We start from the raw sequence: 16,787 nt of genomic DNA, 5'->3' as shown, positions 1-16,787 counted from the left end.
ATTCCTCCAATATGTTTCATGCTGGTTTGGGGATCGGGTGCCATTGGGAACAACACTGTGAGCACCTCCACTGTGGAAGCTGCCCTGGGCTGCTCTGAAAGCACAGATCTGATCACCTCCCTGGATGACCCAATATGTGCTGTCAAACAGAATATAACCTACAATGTTGGCCATGCACAACCTACCCAGTCTCTCCCCTTGCTCTCCAGAGCCCTTGCTCAAGACTCCTCTAGGTACCTTTGGCCAGTGGGGCCTGCTGGTCTCCCAACACAAAGCTCCCAGTCTCCCCAAGCTGCTGGGAAGGCTCAGAACGCCCCTCCCCCATCTTCCCTCCCAGCTCCAGCGATCCAGAGCTCAGACCTTGTACAGGAAACCTTTGAGATCACCCTGGTCAGTGCTCTCCCCTCCAGAAATGTCCCTGAGGAAGCTGGTCCCTGCTCAGGGGTCCCTCAGCCCACCAGCTCTCCCTTTTCTCACTGGATGCTCTGGACTTAGCCTGAACTCAGGCCAGGAGCTTCATGGCTGGTTACTAAAGGCTGGAAACGGAAACCAAAGTGAAGATATTTATGAGGCAACATCCATCACCTGGACAAGGTCACCATGCCCTAATGATGAGTTCTGTGAGAAGCTGCCATAAACAACAACAGGGAAGAGGGTTTGCTCTGCCCCTGGCACATCCCCCTGACAGGAGGGATATAAAAGCCCACCAAGCTAGGGCACCTTCTCACACAGCCCCACAGCTTCCATCTCCTTCACACACACACACACACACACACACACACACACACACACACACCCATAGCCAGCAGCTCAATCCCAGTGAGGCTCAAGCCCCTCCCTGCATCAGGCACCCAGCCTCTCCCTGACACCCCTCTGCCACTCTTTGCTGCCCAAGGCACCAGCACAGCTTCTCCCATCATGGCAAACTCCTGTTTTTCTGGGCCCTGTGTTCCCACAGCCTCAGCCGCCTCAGTCTGCTCCAGTGATGTGAGTTGTGGCAGCAACGTCTGCCTGCCCAGTTCTGGCATGGGCTCCTCCTGGCAGCTGGACGACTGCCCAGAGAGCTGTTGTGAACCTGGCTGCTGTGGGCCCTCCTGCTGCCCTGCCCCATGCTGCACACCAGCCTCCTGCCTGACCCTGGTGTGCCGCCCAGTCTGCTGTGTGCCTGCCACCTGCCAGCCAGTGTGTGCACCCAGCCCCTGCCAGTCTTTGTGCACCTCCTCCTGCTCCCCAGACTGCTGCCAGCAGTCTTGCTGCCAGCCCATTGCCTGTGGGTCTTCTTCCTGCCAGCAGTACTGCTGCCCAACCCCTAGTTGTACTGCCTCTCCCTGTGCAGTGCAGTCCTGCTGCTGCCTACCCCTCTGCTGCCAGCCCAGCTGCTGCATTGCCCTCCCTGTGTGCTGCAAGCCCAGCTGCTGTATGACCACAGCCTGTGCTCCAACCTCCTCCTGCTGCCAGCCCAGCTGCTGCCGCCCTGCCTCCTGTGTGTCCCTCCTCTGCAGGCCAGTGTGCAGACCAGCCACCTGCTGTGTGCCTCTCTCCTGCAAACCCTCCTGCTGCACCACCACCTCCTCCTCCTCCTGCTGCTGTGCACCCTCCTGCTGTCCAGCCACCAGCTGCTGCCGCCCTTCCTCTTGTGTGTCCCTCCTCTGCCAGCCCACCTGCTGCAAGCCTGCCTGCTGCACTGCCACCTCTGGCCAAAAATCCTGCTGCTGAACACAGGGCACTTGGCCTTTTCCACCCCTGACCACCTTCTGTCAACCTCCTGCATACAGCCCCCAAAACATCAGGCTCAACAACTGGCCAAGGAAGCCAGTCCACCAAGCTACAGCTGAGCACATCACCCACCCCAGCCCACCCAGGGTCTCCCACAAAGCTCCTCCATCCCAAGGCTGACCCCAGTCACAACTCCTGCTTCCACATGCACCCAGGTCAGTGTGCATCACCCTGGAACTACCTGTGGCTCTCAGGCTCTCTCTGGGCTCAAAGTATGGTGGGGAATGGCCCCATACAGGGACCCACCTGCCAATAAACTGAATCAATGCCACTTCATGGCCTCTCCCTTCTCCTTCCTTACCATGGACCCATCATTGTGTTATAGGGAGAAGGCACAAATACCTAACAAGACTTCCTGTGGAGACCAGAAGATCCCAGGAGGTAGCCATCAAATAAGTGACCACCACACCATGCACACAACTCACCAAGGTCATGCCCAGCCATGCTCTGACCCATTCCCATCTAGCCCACACTGAATGACATCACCCATCTGCCTGCCCACCTGGCTACTAGACCTTTGCCTTACAATGTCCCCTGTTTCCCAGATCTGAGTTCATTGTGTCTAGCTCAAGAGAAGGACAATACAATCCAATACACTCTGCCCCAGCATCTCCTCTGCAGCCTCAGTCTGAGTGCAACCCCAGCATCCCAGGGACCTGGGAGATGACCATAGCCAGGAAATGTTCTCTCACTTTGGAAGCCTGCAGAGCCAGGACACCCAGACACTCATGTAAGAATGGACATGTTGGAGGGTCTGACTCACACCAGAGCAGCCAGGCCCCATGGGAGCACACCTGGAGAGAGGCTGCTTGCAGGCACACTCTGCATGCCCAGCATCCAAGCAGCCTCCATGGCCCTCTACTCAACCAAAGCCCAGCCAACTCACTCTCAGCATCACCAGGACCACATAGCCCCAAATCACCCTGAGGCTGACTGAGAGCTGGTTGACATCTCAGGGCAGTGACAACTTCCCAAGGAGCCCTCTGTGTGCAGAAACACAGAAGGAAGTCAGAAGAGGCAAAAGGCCCTATGTTCTTCCATCTGGACAGGTGCCCTTGGAGGGAGTCTACAAGCCCCACTGACCAAGGACACCTCCACACAAACACACATGTACATCCATACACACACAGACTGGCCCCTTCATTGATCTCTGCATGGTAACTCCCAATCTTCCTGACAGAGAGGAGGACTCTGTCTTCAGAAAAGGACAGTGTCCCCAATAATGGCACTGACAATGATCTTCTCACCAGGCCCTGGAAGGGGACACCCAGTTTCTTTGTTCACGGCCACATTTTTGAGTAAGCCTGTAACCTGAGCAGGGAGAGAGAACCTCAAACTGGGAGGAAGTCAGACCTTTGGAGGAGCATCCTTCCAGACACTTCTGAAGGAGCACTCAACAGCTGTCTGCAGGGAAGTGGAGGAATATCAGACAGGAGAGAGAAGAGGCTTCTTGTCCTTCTCCAAGAGCAGAACCAGGAGAAAGGCAGAGAAATGGGAGAGCTGCAGAGGGTGTCTTGTTTGAGGAAATCCTAACCAGACCCACCCACCACTGGGGCATGGGGACCACTGCATGTCCAGAAGACCTGAGGGACATCTGGGAAGTCCAGAGCCCCTGAAGCCCATCAGCAGTTGGACAGCTCACCTTCCACAAGTGTTCAGGAAATGCTACTGTCAGTCAGGGATTATGTCAAGGGTACAGGGTCTAAGGAGAAAGTGCCACAGGGACTGCTCTCCGGGAGCTTGCATGCTACCAGAGGAAGCAGAATGAAGATGGACAAGCAAATACAAAGTCCTTTCCTAGGGACAGAGGACACTGGCACCTGTAGGGATCAGGAGAGAATCGCACATGGGAGGTGCCAGAGGAGCTCAGCCTCAGAGGAAGCCAGGTGTCCTAGGAGGCAGAGGTGTACAGGGAGAGCACCCCAGGCACCAAGGAGAACCTGGACAAAGGCACTGAGGGGGGAGATGGGGTTTGTGCAGCCCTGGAAGCTGAGATGTGACACAGTATGGCTCAGTTCTCTGCTGATTGTGCTCATTGGCCCAGAGCATTGACGCAAATAAAACACATATTCTCCCCCAGCCAGAACCACATCATTCTATGGACGTAGAACCACCAGTTAAAGAAAAGGGCGACATTTTGCACACTGTGGGTAAGTTCACTTGTTTGGGTAACGTATGTCCTAAGGATGTGAACAGAGATGAGAAGGTTGGCACATGGATTGCCAGAACTCAGTGTCTGGGAGCCTCTAAAGGGAGTGGGATAGTAAATGACTATAGTAATCTAGTAAATGTTAAAACCAAGGACCCAAACTTTTGGAACAAAAACTCATTATTTGACAAAAACTACTGGGGAAAATGGAAAACAGTATGGCAGAAATTAGGAATAGACTAATATCTCACACTGTATTCTAAAATAAAGTAAAAATGGGTACATGATTTACACAAAAAGGATGAGATCATAAGCAAATTAAGAAAGTATGGAATAGTTTATCTGACAGATTTATGGGCAGAGGAAGAATTTAGGACCAAAGAATATACAGAGTGTAAAACAAAATGTAAGGGTCACCTAGGTGGCCCAGTGGATAGAGCACCAGCCCTGGATTCAGTAGGACTTGAGTTCAAATCTGCCCTCAGACACTTAACACTTACTAGCTGTGTGACCCTGGGCAAGTCACTTAACCCCAATTGCCTCACCAAAAAAAAAATGTAAACGTGATCATTTTGATTACACAAAATTTAAAAGGTTTTACACAAACAAAATTGATGTAACCAAGATTGCAAGGGAAGCAGAAAACCAGGAAAGAAATTTTGAAACAAATAGCTCTGAAAAAGGCCTCATTTATCAAATACATAGAGACCTGAGTCAAATTTATAAAAATACATGTCATTCCCCCAATGATAAATGGTCAAAGGGTATGAACAGGCATTTTTCAGACAAAGAAATCAAAGATATCTATAGTCATATGAAAAAATGCTCTAGATCACTATTGATCAGAGAAATGCAAATTAAAACAATTCTGAGGTATCACCTCACACCTATCAGAGTGGCAAATATAACAAAAAATGGAAAATATTGGATGTTGGAAAGCTGAAACGCTAATCCACTGTTGGTGGAGTTGTGAAAAGATCCAACCATTCTGTAGAATAATGTGGAACTATGCCCAAAGGGCTATAAAACTGTGCATACCCTTTGATCCAGCAATTCTACTACTAGGTTTATATCCCAAAGACATCCCCAAAAAGAAAACAATATTTATAGCAGCTCTTTTTGTAGTGATTAAGAATTGGAAATCAAGGGAAGGTCCATCAACTGGGGAATGGCTAAACAAGCTGTGGTATATGATGGTGATGGAATATTATTGTGCCATAAAAAATGAGAAGCAGGATGATTTCAGAAAGGCCTGGAAAGACTTTTATGAACTGATGTATAGTGAAGTGAGCAGAACTAAGAGAACATTGTGCACAGAGACAACAGTATTGTTTGATGAAGAACGGTGAGTGACTTAACTATTCTCAACAATACAATGAGCCATGGTGATCCCAAAGGACTATTGATGAAACATACTATCCACCCCCAAAGAAAGAACTGATATTGATGGAACACAGACTAAAGCATGCTATTTTTCAGTTGCATTTTTATTCAATTTTTAATACAAAATTACTAATATGGCAATGGTTTACATAATTGTACAAGTATAACCAATATCTGATTGCTTGCTGCTGCAGGGAGGGGGGAGGGGAAGAAAGTAAGGAGGAATAAAAATTAAAACCTAAAACTATAAATAAAAATGTTTATTACTCTAAATCAAAAATGAATGGATGAATGCATGAATAAATGAATAAATAAATAAATAGGTTAAATGGATGAATGAATAACTGAAATAATTAGCCAATACATTTTTTAATTAACTGATCGATAAGTAAATTAAAAAATAAAGGGGGGGAGTAGTGAAGAAGAGGTACTGGACCACCCACCCAACTGAAGGTCTACAGAGCCCCTTTCCTGACCTCATTGTCCTATGTCTGTGAAACCTGTGCATTATACCAGCTCCAAGCCAGAAAACTGAACGGCTTCCATTTGAATTCTCTTGGGAAGATCCCGAAGATCATTAGACAAGGTACTCCACTGGACACTGAGGTCCTTTCTTGAGCTCAAGCATTCAAATTAAATTGCAGAGAGACCAACGATGCTGGCCTGGCCATTTTGTTCACATGTGCAATGCCCATTTGTGTAAGACATTTTTATGGAGAACACCCACAAGGGAGCTGCTCACATGGCATTTACAAGAAGCCATACAAGGACACTGTCCAGGTCTCTCTAGAAAACATTGGGATAGATTTCATGCTATGAGAGACACTGGCAAAGGACTGGCCATCATGGCATGCCCACATCAAAGAAGGAGCTGTGCTCTATGACTGAAGCAAAATTGCAGTACCCCAAAAGGAACATGAGATATGCAAATTTAGAGATATTTCCTCTCCCAATGTCCACCTGGACTATTTGTGCCCAGCCAGGGGTAGAGTCTTCTGAGCTCACAAAGGTCAGATCAGCCACAGTCAGGCACACTGGACCTTGATTCCAACATAGGGATGTCATTTGGGTCCCCATCAAGAATACAGGACCACAACCAGGCAACCAAGCAATAAGTCAGAGCAAGCAGGGCAGTCTGGGTGAAACAGAGCCTGACTAAGGTAGTAATGAGTAGAGAGGCTACAGAAGTAGGAAGGGGTCACCTCGTGCAATAGAAAAAGGCGCTTTCTTCCAAAGGTCACAAGTTCTTATAAACAGGGGCCCAGGTTTCAGTCCTGGATTCCTTTGGCCTTCAGGGTCTCCAAAGGAAGAAATGCAATGTTTTTATTGAGGGCCAGGAGGAGGAGGAGCCAACCTTGCCACTAAGGCCAGATCTTCCTCCAAAGCACTGGTATTTGTGTACCAGGAGCAAACAAGGGACAATTATACTCTCAGCCCAGAGCAGCCTGCATTTCCAGGGCAACATTGGTCCTCAGCAGTCGTGAAACCTCCTTGTAACTTAGGAGGATGAGGTCCAAACCCCTTTGCCTGGAAGGCCAGACTCCATTTGCCCTGGTTACTGATTAAGTGTCCAATGAATATTTGGGTCTGAATGGTCTTGGGGAGACCCAGAATGCCCCATGAGACCAGGAAGGTGAGGGCTTCCTGCTTTGAGGACTCTCCCAGAAGTCTTAGGTTTGGCTATGAAGGAAGAACAAGGAATCAACATGTAGTTATAATTAAACAAGGGGGACAGTGGCCTCCAGGAAGACCCAAATATTCTCATCGCCTTACGTGACAATTCTGAGAGTCTAAGAAACACTGGATAAAGATCTAGACAGAACCTTCATATATTGTTTCGGAGGAGGAAGGGGAAGAAGAGAGACAAAAAACAGCCAATGTTTGTTGCTGTGGCATACACACTCACACACACACACACACACACACACACACACACACACTGCAGAGGGGTATAAAAGGGTTGATCAGGGGGAAGGAGCTGTCCAAACCCATCCCTCCTCCTCAGCTCCTCTCCAAAAGCCCCACCCCCCCTTAGACACCATGTGCCACACCAGCTGCTCCACTAGCTGCCAGCCAAGCTGCTCCGTGCCCCTGTGCTGCAAGCCAGTCTGCTGTGTCCGTCCTTGCTGCTGCCCAGCCTCCTGTGTCACCCTGCTGTGCCGCCCAGCATGCCCTGTGATGACCAGCTGCCGAGCAATCTGTGGAGCTGGCAGCTGCTCCCCCTCCTGCTGTGTGTCCAGCCCCTGCCAGTCCGCCTGCTCTGTGTCCATCCCCTGCCAGTCTGCCTGCTGTGTGCCTGTCTGCTGCAAACCCACTGTATATGTGCCTGTCTGCTGCAAGCCTGTGGCCTGTGGGATCCCCTCATGCCAGGCCTCCTGCTGCCAGCCAGCCTCCTGCACCTCCCTGCTCTGTGCCCCCTCCTGTGCCCCGTCCTGCTGCTGAGCAGTTCCCTCCCTCATATCCCACAGATTGGAGCCAAGCTATGGTTCTGGTGTGACTCACCACCCAGGAGACCTAGGCTAGGTCACTGTTGTCAGAACCCAGCAGGGCCGCATCAGAACCCATGGACTTCACTATGACACAGAAGCCCCCATTGCCACAGGGACCCTTCCAGACCTCCCTCAGGGGGAGATGCTGGGACACCAGGGTCCTACTTTCCACAATGTCCCTCCCTGTCTTGCGGCCACTGCAGCTTCCCCCACCCCCTGGACACCCTTCAATAAATTCAAAAGGAGACACTGCAAAAAAGTTCTGGGCGCCTCTGTTCTCTGAAGCCTGATGGTCCGGGGTGGGGGTGGGAGGTAGAGGGAAGGAAGGAGTTTCCTCTTTTGTTCTGGGGGAGAGAGCATGGTCCAAGAGGTTTGAGACACACCCAGGGACACCTGGAAGGGATTCGGCTCCTGGGCTCCTATGGGTTTCTTCAGCTTTGGGACCCCAGATTGGAGGGCAGGAGGGCAGAGAGTCAGACTCCTCTCAAGGCCTTCCTTTGGAGAGGGCAGAGGCTGGACTCTCAGCTGAGCCTGCTTTGATCTGATGCTCTGCCTGCTTTCCCCTGCACAGAATAAGATGCCACACTGCCAAGTACCTCTGTTCTCCCTGCCTACTTTCCTGCCTTCTTGGCTTATTGTCTCCTCCCATTAGATTGTAAGCTCCTTACGCTGAAAGATCTAGAAAACTGTGCATACCCATGACCCAGTAATACCATTAGTAAATCTATATCCCAAAGATATCATAAATAAGAGAAAAGGACCCACATGTACAAAAATATTTAGAGCAGCTTATTTTTGTGGTGGCAAAGAATTGGAAATTGAGGGGATATTCGTCAATTGGGGAATGGCTGAACAAGCTACAATATATGAATATGATGAAATTCGGTTGTGATATAAGAAATGATGAACACGTAGATTTCATGAAAACCTAGACTTACATGAACTGATGCCGAGTGAAGTGAGCAGAACCAAGAGAACATTGTACATAGTAAGAGCAACATTGTATGATGATCCACTGGGACAGACTTAGCTCTTCTTCTCAGCAATACAATGATCCAAGACAATTCCAAAAGACTTATGATGGAAAATACCTTCCATGTCCAGAAAAAAATTATTATGGAATGTGAATGCAGATCCAAGTAGACTATTATCATTTTATTTATTCTTCTTTTCTGGTGGATTTTTCCCTTTTTTCATATTCTTCTTTTAAAATATTACTAATATGGAAATATGTATAACATGATTGTACATATACAACTTATATCGGATTGCTTGCCAGATGGGGTGGGGGTGGGGAGGGAAGGGAGAAAGTGAGAAAAATGTGAAACCCAAAATCTTACGAAAATGAATGCTCAAAATAATCTTTACATATAATTGGAAAAACTACCACAAAAAAAACTTTTAAAATCTTTAAATTCCCCACCTCAGACACTTGACACTTACTAGCTATGTGACCCTGGGCAAGTCACTTAACCCTCATTGCCCCCCAAAAAATAAATTTTAAAAATAAATCTTTAAATTCCTTGAGGGGAGGGCCTGTTTGTCTTTTTGCATTAGTTATATCCCCAGCGCTTAGTATAGTGTCAGGCATGCAGTTGGGTGCTTAATAAGGTGGATTGGATTGGACTGGCAGGCAGTGACCCCCAGGGGACACAGCCTTGTGGTGCCCTGGCTACTTAGAAAAAGCAAACAGGTTTTCAGGAGGGCAAGTTTCCCGGACTCCTGTGGGTCTGTGGGAGAAACCAGTCCCTTTTTCATGTAGCCTCTTAGAAGAACTGTTGGTGCAGTTAGACCCAGAGACAGGAGAACATAACAGGGTGCTGCAGATTATGGGCATGAAAGCACAGGGAAGCCCTGGCAACTGGGTGCCTCTGCCCGTGTGGGTGTGTGACAGTGTGTGGGTGTGTGCACAAGTGCATGCGTATACATGTGTGCATGGACATGTGTGTGAGCACATGTGCAAGTGGGCTTGTGCGAGTTTGCTTATTTGTGTGTGTGTATCTGTGTAGGTTTCTGTCAGGCTCTGTGTGTCTCTGTGTGTGTACTTGTGTTGAACTCTGTGCATACTTGTGTTGCACTCTGTGGGTGGATCTCTGTGTATCCAGCCCCTGGAAGTCTCACTGCTGCTGGCCTGTCTGCTGCAAAATGGCTGTGAGTTTACCTGTGTTCTGCAAAGCTCTGGCTTCCGGGATTCCCTTCTGCCAGATTTCCTACTGCCCAAGAAGAAATTGCAGGCCCTAACACATACATATGGATACGTGTGAATTAACTCCATTTAAAGTGGGACTTGGTCAATGTTTGGCTGCATTATTATTCCTCCTATTACTTATTCCCACAATATGTTTTAGGCTGTTTGGGGGCCCTGGGTACCATTGGGACCCATGTTGGGGGTACCTCCACTGTGGAAGCTGCCCTGAGCTGCTCTGAAAGCACAGATCTGATCACCTCCCTGGATGACCCAATATCTACTGTCAAACAGAATATAACCTACAATGTTGGCCATGCACAACCTACCCAGTCTCTCCCCTTGCTCTCCAGAGCTCTTGCTCAAGACTCCTCTAGGCACCTTTGGCCAGTGGGGCCTGCTGGTCTCCCAACACAATGCTCCCGGTCTCCCCAAGCTGCTGGGAAGGCTCAGAATGCCCCTCCCCCATCTTCCCTCCCAGCTCCAGCGATCCAGAGCTCAGACCTTGCACAGGAAGCCTTTGGAATCACCCTGGTCAGTGCTCTCCCCTCCAGAAATGTCCCTAAGGAATCTGGTTCCTGCTCAAGGGTCCCTCAGTCCCCCAGCTCTCCCTTTTGTCACTGGATCCTTGGGACTTGACCTGGACTCAAGCCAGGAGTAGGGGCTTCATGGCTGGAAATGGAAACCAAAGTGAAGATGTTTATGAGCTGATGTCTATCACCTAGACGGAGTCACCATGCCCTGATGATGGGTTCTGTGGGAAGCTGCCATAAACAACAACAGGGAAGAGGGATTGCTCTGCCCCTGGAACAACCCCCTGGCAGGAGGGATATAAAAGCCCACCAGGCTAGGGCACCTTCTCACACAGCCCCACAGCTTCCCACTCCTTCTCACACACACACACACACACACACACACACCCATAGCCAGCAGCTCAATCCCAGTGAGGCTCAAGCCCCTCCCTGCATCAGGCACCCAGCCTCTCCCTGACACCCCTCTGCCACTCTTAGCTGCCCAAGGCACCAGCACAGCTTCTCCCATCATGGCAGACTCCTGTTTTTCTGGGCCCTGTGTTCCCACAGCCTCAGCCGCCTCAGTCTGCTCCAGTGATGTGAGTTGTGGCAGCAACATCTGCCTGCCCAGTTCTGGCATGGGCTCCTCCTGGCAGCTGGACGACTGCCCAGAGAGCTGTTGTGAACCTGGCTGCTGTGGGCCCTCCTGCTGCCCTGCCCCATGCTGCACACCAGCCTCCTGCCTGACCCTGGTGTGCCGCCCAGTCTGCTGTGTGCCTGCCACCTGCCAGCCAGTGTGTGCACCCAGCCCCTGCCAGTCTTTGTGCACCTCCTCCTGCTCCCCAGACTGCTGCCAGCAGTCTTGCTGCCAGCCCATTGCCTGTGGGGCTTCCTCCTGCCAGCAGTCCTGCTCCCCAACCCCTAGTTGTGCTGCCTCTCCCTGTGCAGTGCAGTCCTGCTGCCTACCCCTCTGCTGCCAGCCCAGCTGCTGCATTGCCCTCCCTGTGTGCTGCAAGCCCAGCTGCTGTATGACCACAGCCTGTGCTCCAGCCTCCTCCTGCTGCCAGCCCAGCTGCTGCCGCCCTGCCTCCTGTGTGTCCCTCCTCTGCAGGCCAGTGTGCAGACCAGCCACCTGCTGTGTGCCTCTCTCCTGCAAACCCTCCTGCTGCACCACCACCTCCTCCTCCTCCTGCTGCTGTGTACCCTCCTGCTGTCCAGCCACCGGCTGCTGCCGCCCTTCCTCTTGTGTGTCCCTCCTCTGCCAGCCCACCTGCTGCAAGCCTGCCTGCTGCACTGCCACCTCTGGCCAAAAATCCTGCTGCTGAACACAGGGCACTTGGCCTTTTCCACCCCTGACCACCTTCTGTCAGCCTCCTGCATACAGCCCCCAAAACATCAGGCTCAACAGGTCCACCAAGCTGAGCAAATCACCCAACCCAGCCCACCCAGGGTCTCCCACAAAGCTCCTCCATCCCAAGGCTGACCCCAGTCACAGCTCCTGCTTCCACATGCACCTAGGTCAGTGTGGATCACCCTGGAACTGCCTGTGGCTCTCAGGCTCTCTCTGAGCTCAAAGTATGGTGGGGAATGGCCCCATATAGGGACCCACCTGCCAATAAACTGAATGAACTCCACTTCATGGCCTCTCCCTTCTCCTTCCTTACCATGGACACATCATTTTGTTGTAGGGAGAAGTCACAAATACCCAACAAGGCTGCCTGGGGAGACCAGAAGGACCCAGGAGGTGGTCATCAAGTAAATGACCACCACACCATGCACACAACTCACCAAGGTCATGCCCAGTCATGCCCTGACCCATCCCCATCCAGCCCACACTGAACCACATTCTCACCCATCTGCCTGCCCACCTGTCTACTAAACCCTTGCCTTACATTGTCCCCTGCTTCCCAGATCTGAGTTCATTGTGTCTAGCTCAAGGGAAGGACATCCAATACACTCTGCCCCAGCATCTCCTCTGCAGCCTCAGTCTGAGTGCAACCCCAGCATCCCAGGGACCTGGGAGATGACCATAGCCATCATTGGATGCCTGAAGAGCCAGGACATTCAGCCACTCACTCATGGCCATGTTGGAGGGTCTGACTCACACTAGAGCAGCCAGGCCCCATGGGAGCACACCTGGAGAGAGGCCCCTTGCAGGCACACTCTGCGTGAGCAGCATCCAAGCAGCCTCCATGGCCCTCTACTCAACCAAAGCCCAACCAACTCAATCTCAGCATCACCAGGACCACATAGCCCCAAACCACCCTGAGGCTGACTGAGAGCTGGTTTACATCTCAGGGCAGTGACAACTTCCCCAGAAGCCTTCTGTGTGCAGAATCACAGAGGGAAGTCAGAAGGGGGTAAGAGGCCCTATGTTCTTCCATCTGGACAGGTGCCCTTGGAGGGAGTCTACAAGTCCCACTGACCAAGGACACCTCCACACAAACACACGTGTACATACACACACAGAGACTGGCCCCTTCATTGCTCCCTTTGTGGTGAATACCAATCCTCCTGCCAGGGATCAGGACTCTGTCTTCAAAAAGGGACAGTGTCCCCAGTAACAGCACTGAAAATGATCCTCTCACCAGGCCCTAGAAGGGGACACCTGGTGTCTTTTGTTCAAGACCACATTTTTAAGTAAGGCTGCACCCAGAGGAGACAGAGAGACCCAAACTGGGAGGAAGTCAGACCTTTGGGGGAGGATCCTTCCAGATACTTCTTCGGAAGGACTTCATAACTGTCTGCAGGGATGTGGAGGAATATCATACAGGAGAGAGAAGAGGCTTCTTGTCCTTCCTCTCCAAGAGCAAAACCAGGAGAAAGGCAGAGACATGGGAGAGCTGCAGAGGGTGTCTTGTTTTAGGAAATGCTGACCAGAGCCACCCACCCCTGGGACATGGGGACCACTGCCTGTCCAGAAGACCTGAGGGACATCTGAGAAGTCCAGAGCCCATGGAGCCCTTGGGCAGTTGGAGAGGTGACCTTCCACAAGTGTTCAGCAAATGCTACTGTCAGCCAGGAATTGTGGCAAGGGTACAGGGTCTAAGGAGGTAAATGACACAGAGCCTTCCCTAAGGGTGCTTATATTCCACCAGAAGAACAAGATCAAGAGGGACAAGGAAATACAAAGTAATTCCTGAAGGACAGAGGACACTGGCACCTATAGGGATCAGGAGAGAATCCCACATGGGAGGTTCCAGAGGAGCTCAGCCTCAGAGGAAGCCAGGCATCCTAGGAGGCAGAGGTGTGGATGGAGAGCACCCCAGGCACCAAGGAGAGCCTGGACAAAGGCACTGAGGTGGGAGATGGGATTTGTGGAGCCCTCGAAGCTGAGATGTGACACAGCATGGACCAATTTTCTGCTGATTGTGCTCATTGGGTCAGAGCATTGACACAAAGATAAAACAGCTTCTCCCCCAACCAGAATCACATCATTCTATGAATGTAGAACCATCAGTTAAAGAAAAGCGGCAAGTTTTCCATACTGTGGATAAGTTCACTTCTTTGGGAATCATATGTCCTAAGGATGTGCACAGAGATGAGGAGGTTGTCACATGGATTGCTAGAACTAGCTCAGTGTCGGAAAGCCTCTAGAGGAATTTGGGGTAGACGAGGTCCTGGACCTCCCACCCAACTACTGAAGGTCTACAGAGCCATTTTCCTGACCTCATTGTCCTATGTCTGGGAAACCTGCCCATTCTACTAGCTCCATGCCAGGAAACTGAACTGCTTTCAAAATATATGGTAGAAAGCTCACCTTTGATGGGCTGAATACATTGCTCAAATACGAAATGTCCACGTCCCTAAGTCCTTTTTATGGAGAATTTTCACAAGGAAGATACTAACATGGTGGTTAGAAGATGACATACAAGGACACTCTCAAGGTCTCTTTAGAAAACTTTCAAATTGATTTCATGATATGGGAGACACTGGCACAGACTGGCCAGCATGGTGTGCCCATATGAAAGAAGGCAGTGTGCTTTTATGAGTGAAGCAAAATTGCAGTAGCCCTATAGAAATGTGAGATGTGCAGATTTAGATATATCTCCTCTCCCTATGTTCACATGGATGATTTGTGCCCAGCCTGGGGTAGAGTTTTCTGAGCTCATATTGGTCTGATCAGCCACAATCAGGCACGCCGTACCTTTATTTCAACATAGTGATGTCATTGTGGTCCTCTTCAAGAATGAAGGACCTAAGGGCAGCTAGGTGGTGCAGTGGATAAAGCACTGGTCCTGGATTCAGGAGGACTTGAGTTCAAATCCAGGCTCAGACACTTGACACTTACTAAGCTGCGTGACCCTGGGTAAGTCACTTAACACTCATTGCCCCCCCCCAAAAAAAGCAAAAACAAAACAACACAAAAAAGAATGAAGGACCTTATAAAGTGGTAATTTTCAAAACAATCTGGTACTGGGCAAGAAATAGAGTGATTGATAAGTGAAATCGAATAGGTATGAATTACACCAGAATGAATACAGTAATCTAGTATATAATAAACCCAATGATCCAAGCTTTTTAAACAAAAACTCATTATTTGACAAAAACTTCTGGGAAAACAGTATAAGAGAAACTAGGTATAGATCAATATTTCACACTGTATACTAAAATAATGTCAAAATGGGCTCTTTATTTGCACATAAAGAGTACTACCATAAACATATTAAATGAACATGGAATAGCTTATCTCTTAGATTTATGGAGAGGGGAAGAATTTAGGACCAAGGAAGATATAGAGAGCATTAAAAATATAAAAAAGATAAGGGCAGCTAGGTGGCACAGAGCACCAGCTCTGGAGTCAGGAGGACCTGAGTTCAAATCTGGCCTCAGACACTTAACACTCACTAGCTGAGTGACCCTAGGCAAGTCACTTAACCCCAACTGCCTCACAAAAAAATAAATAGATAAAAAAGACAATTTTCATTTCATAAAATTTAAAAACTTTTGCCCATATAAAACCAATGCATCCAAAATTATAAGGAAAGCCGAAAACTGGGAAATAATTTTTGAAACAAGTGGTGGCTACAAATTGAAAATCAAAGAAATGCCCTTCAACTGGGGAATGACTAAGCAAGCTGTGATATGTGATAGTGATGGAATATTATTTTGCTATAAGAAATGACAAGCAGTATGAGTTCAGTAAAGCCTGGAAAGACTTACATGAACTGATATATAGTGAAGTAAGCAGAACGAGGAGAATGTTGTGCACTGTGACAGCAATATTGTTGGATGAAGAACTGTGAATAACTGAACTATTCTCACCATTACAATCATCCAAGAGAAACCAAAAGTATTAATGATGAATCATATTATCCACCTCCAAAGACCTGATATTGTTTGAATACAGACCGAAGCATGCTATTTTTCACTTTTGTTTTTTACTTTGTTTCAAGTTTTCTTATACAAAATGTCAAATGTGGTAATGTTTCACTTATTTTCATTTTAAAATATTTTTGCTTTTAATTGACCATTTCCTTTTTCAAAATAGCTTGTTTATTCAAACCCAGAACATTATCAAGTAAGCTCACACCACAACTATCTTAATGAACTCATAAGGAAATTTTCTATTAGCATATTGATTGCTTACATATGAGTGTACTTCAAGGTTTAAAAATAGATTTATTTTTTTAAGGTAATAAGTATTTTTATTTATAGTTTTGGGTTCCAATTGTTATCCCTCTTTCCCTCCCTTCCCTCCCCCCTCCCTGAGGAAGTAAGCAATCAGATATGGGTTATACATGTAGGATTGTGTAAAACATTACCATATTGATCATTTTGTATAATAAAATTTGAATAAAATAAAAATGAAAGAAAGTGGAAAATAGCATGCTTCAGTCTGTGTTCCATCAATGTCAGTTCTTTCTTTGGAGGTGGAGAGTATATTTCATCAATAGTCCTTTGGGATTGTCTTGGATCATTATATTGTTGAGAATAGTTAAGTCACTCACCGTTCTTCATCAAACAATACTGTTGTCTCTGTGAACAATGTTCCCTTGGTTCTGCTCACTTCACTATACATCAATTCATAAAAGTCTTTCCAGGACTTTCTGAAATCATCCTGCTTGTCATTTCTTATAGCACAATAATTTTCTATCACCATCATATACCATACTTTGTTTAGCCATTCTCCAAGTGATGGGCATTCCTTTGATTTCCAATTCTTAGCCACCACAAAAAGAGCTGCTAGAAATGTTTTTGTACAATAAATGGGTCTTTTTCTCTTTTGTGGGGGAATATAATCCTAGCAGTGGTATTGCTTGATCAAAGGGCATGCACAGTTCTATAGCCCT

At 48.5% G+C, this 16,787-nt stretch overlaps 3 protein-coding genes across 3 annotated transcripts in view; 2 read left to right on the top strand and 1 right to left on the bottom strand.

Moving 5' to 3' along the window:
* Window positions 1-16,787, bottom strand: part of TSPEAR (thrombospondin type laminin G domain and EAR repeats) — a 190,748-nt gene that overhangs the window by 88,252 nt on the left and 85,709 nt on the right. The gene's annotated exons all lie outside the window — the stretch shown is intronic.
* On the top strand, window positions 813-8,011 carry LOC122753528 (keratin-associated protein 10-2-like). Its single transcript, XM_044000918.1, has 3 exons — window positions 813-1,696; window positions 1,776-1,931; window positions 7,314-8,011. Exons 1-3 carry the CDS (start codon window positions 919-921, stop codon window positions 7,748-7,750), a joined length of 1,371 nt encoding a protein of 456 aa, XP_043856853.1. The 5' UTR covers window positions 813-918; the 3' UTR covers window positions 7,751-8,011.
* Window positions 10,862-11,952, top strand: LOC122754217 (keratin-associated protein 10-3-like). The gene has a single exon (XM_044002433.1). It carries the CDS (start codon window positions 11,025-11,027, stop codon window positions 11,817-11,819), a length of 795 nt encoding a protein of 264 aa, XP_043858368.1. The 5' UTR covers window positions 10,862-11,024; the 3' UTR covers window positions 11,820-11,952.

Source organism: Dromiciops gliroides, chromosome 4, assembly GCF_019393635.1.
Source record: "Dromiciops gliroides isolate mDroGli1 chromosome 4, mDroGli1.pri, whole genome shotgun sequence".
NCBI lineage: Eukaryota > Metazoa > Chordata > Mammalia > Microbiotheria > Microbiotheriidae > Dromiciops > Dromiciops gliroides.
The sequence above is the reverse complement of the archived record's forward strand: the minus strand, read 5'-3'. Positions and strand labels throughout refer to the sequence as shown.

What these genes read in the sequence shown, in the direction of transcription:
- LOC122754217 (XM_044002433.1), top strand. Translation starts at nt 11,025, where the DNA reads ATGGCAGACTCCTGTTTTTCTGGGCCCTGTGTTCCCACAGCCTCAGCC.
- LOC122753528 (XM_044000918.1), top strand. Translation starts at nt 919, where the DNA reads ATGGCAAACTCCTGTTTTTCTGGGCCCTGTGTTCCCACAGCCTCAGCC. An exon ending in CTGCTGCACTGCCACCTCTG is followed by an intron (nt 1,697 to 1,775) that starts GCCAAAAATCCT and finishes TCCTGCATACAG; the next exon opens with CCCCCAAAACATCAGGCTCA. An exon ending in CTGCTTCCACATGCACCCAG is followed by an intron (nt 1,932 to 7,313) that starts GTCAGTGTGCAT and finishes CCTCCTCCTCAG; the next exon opens with CTCCTCTCCAAAAGCCCCAC.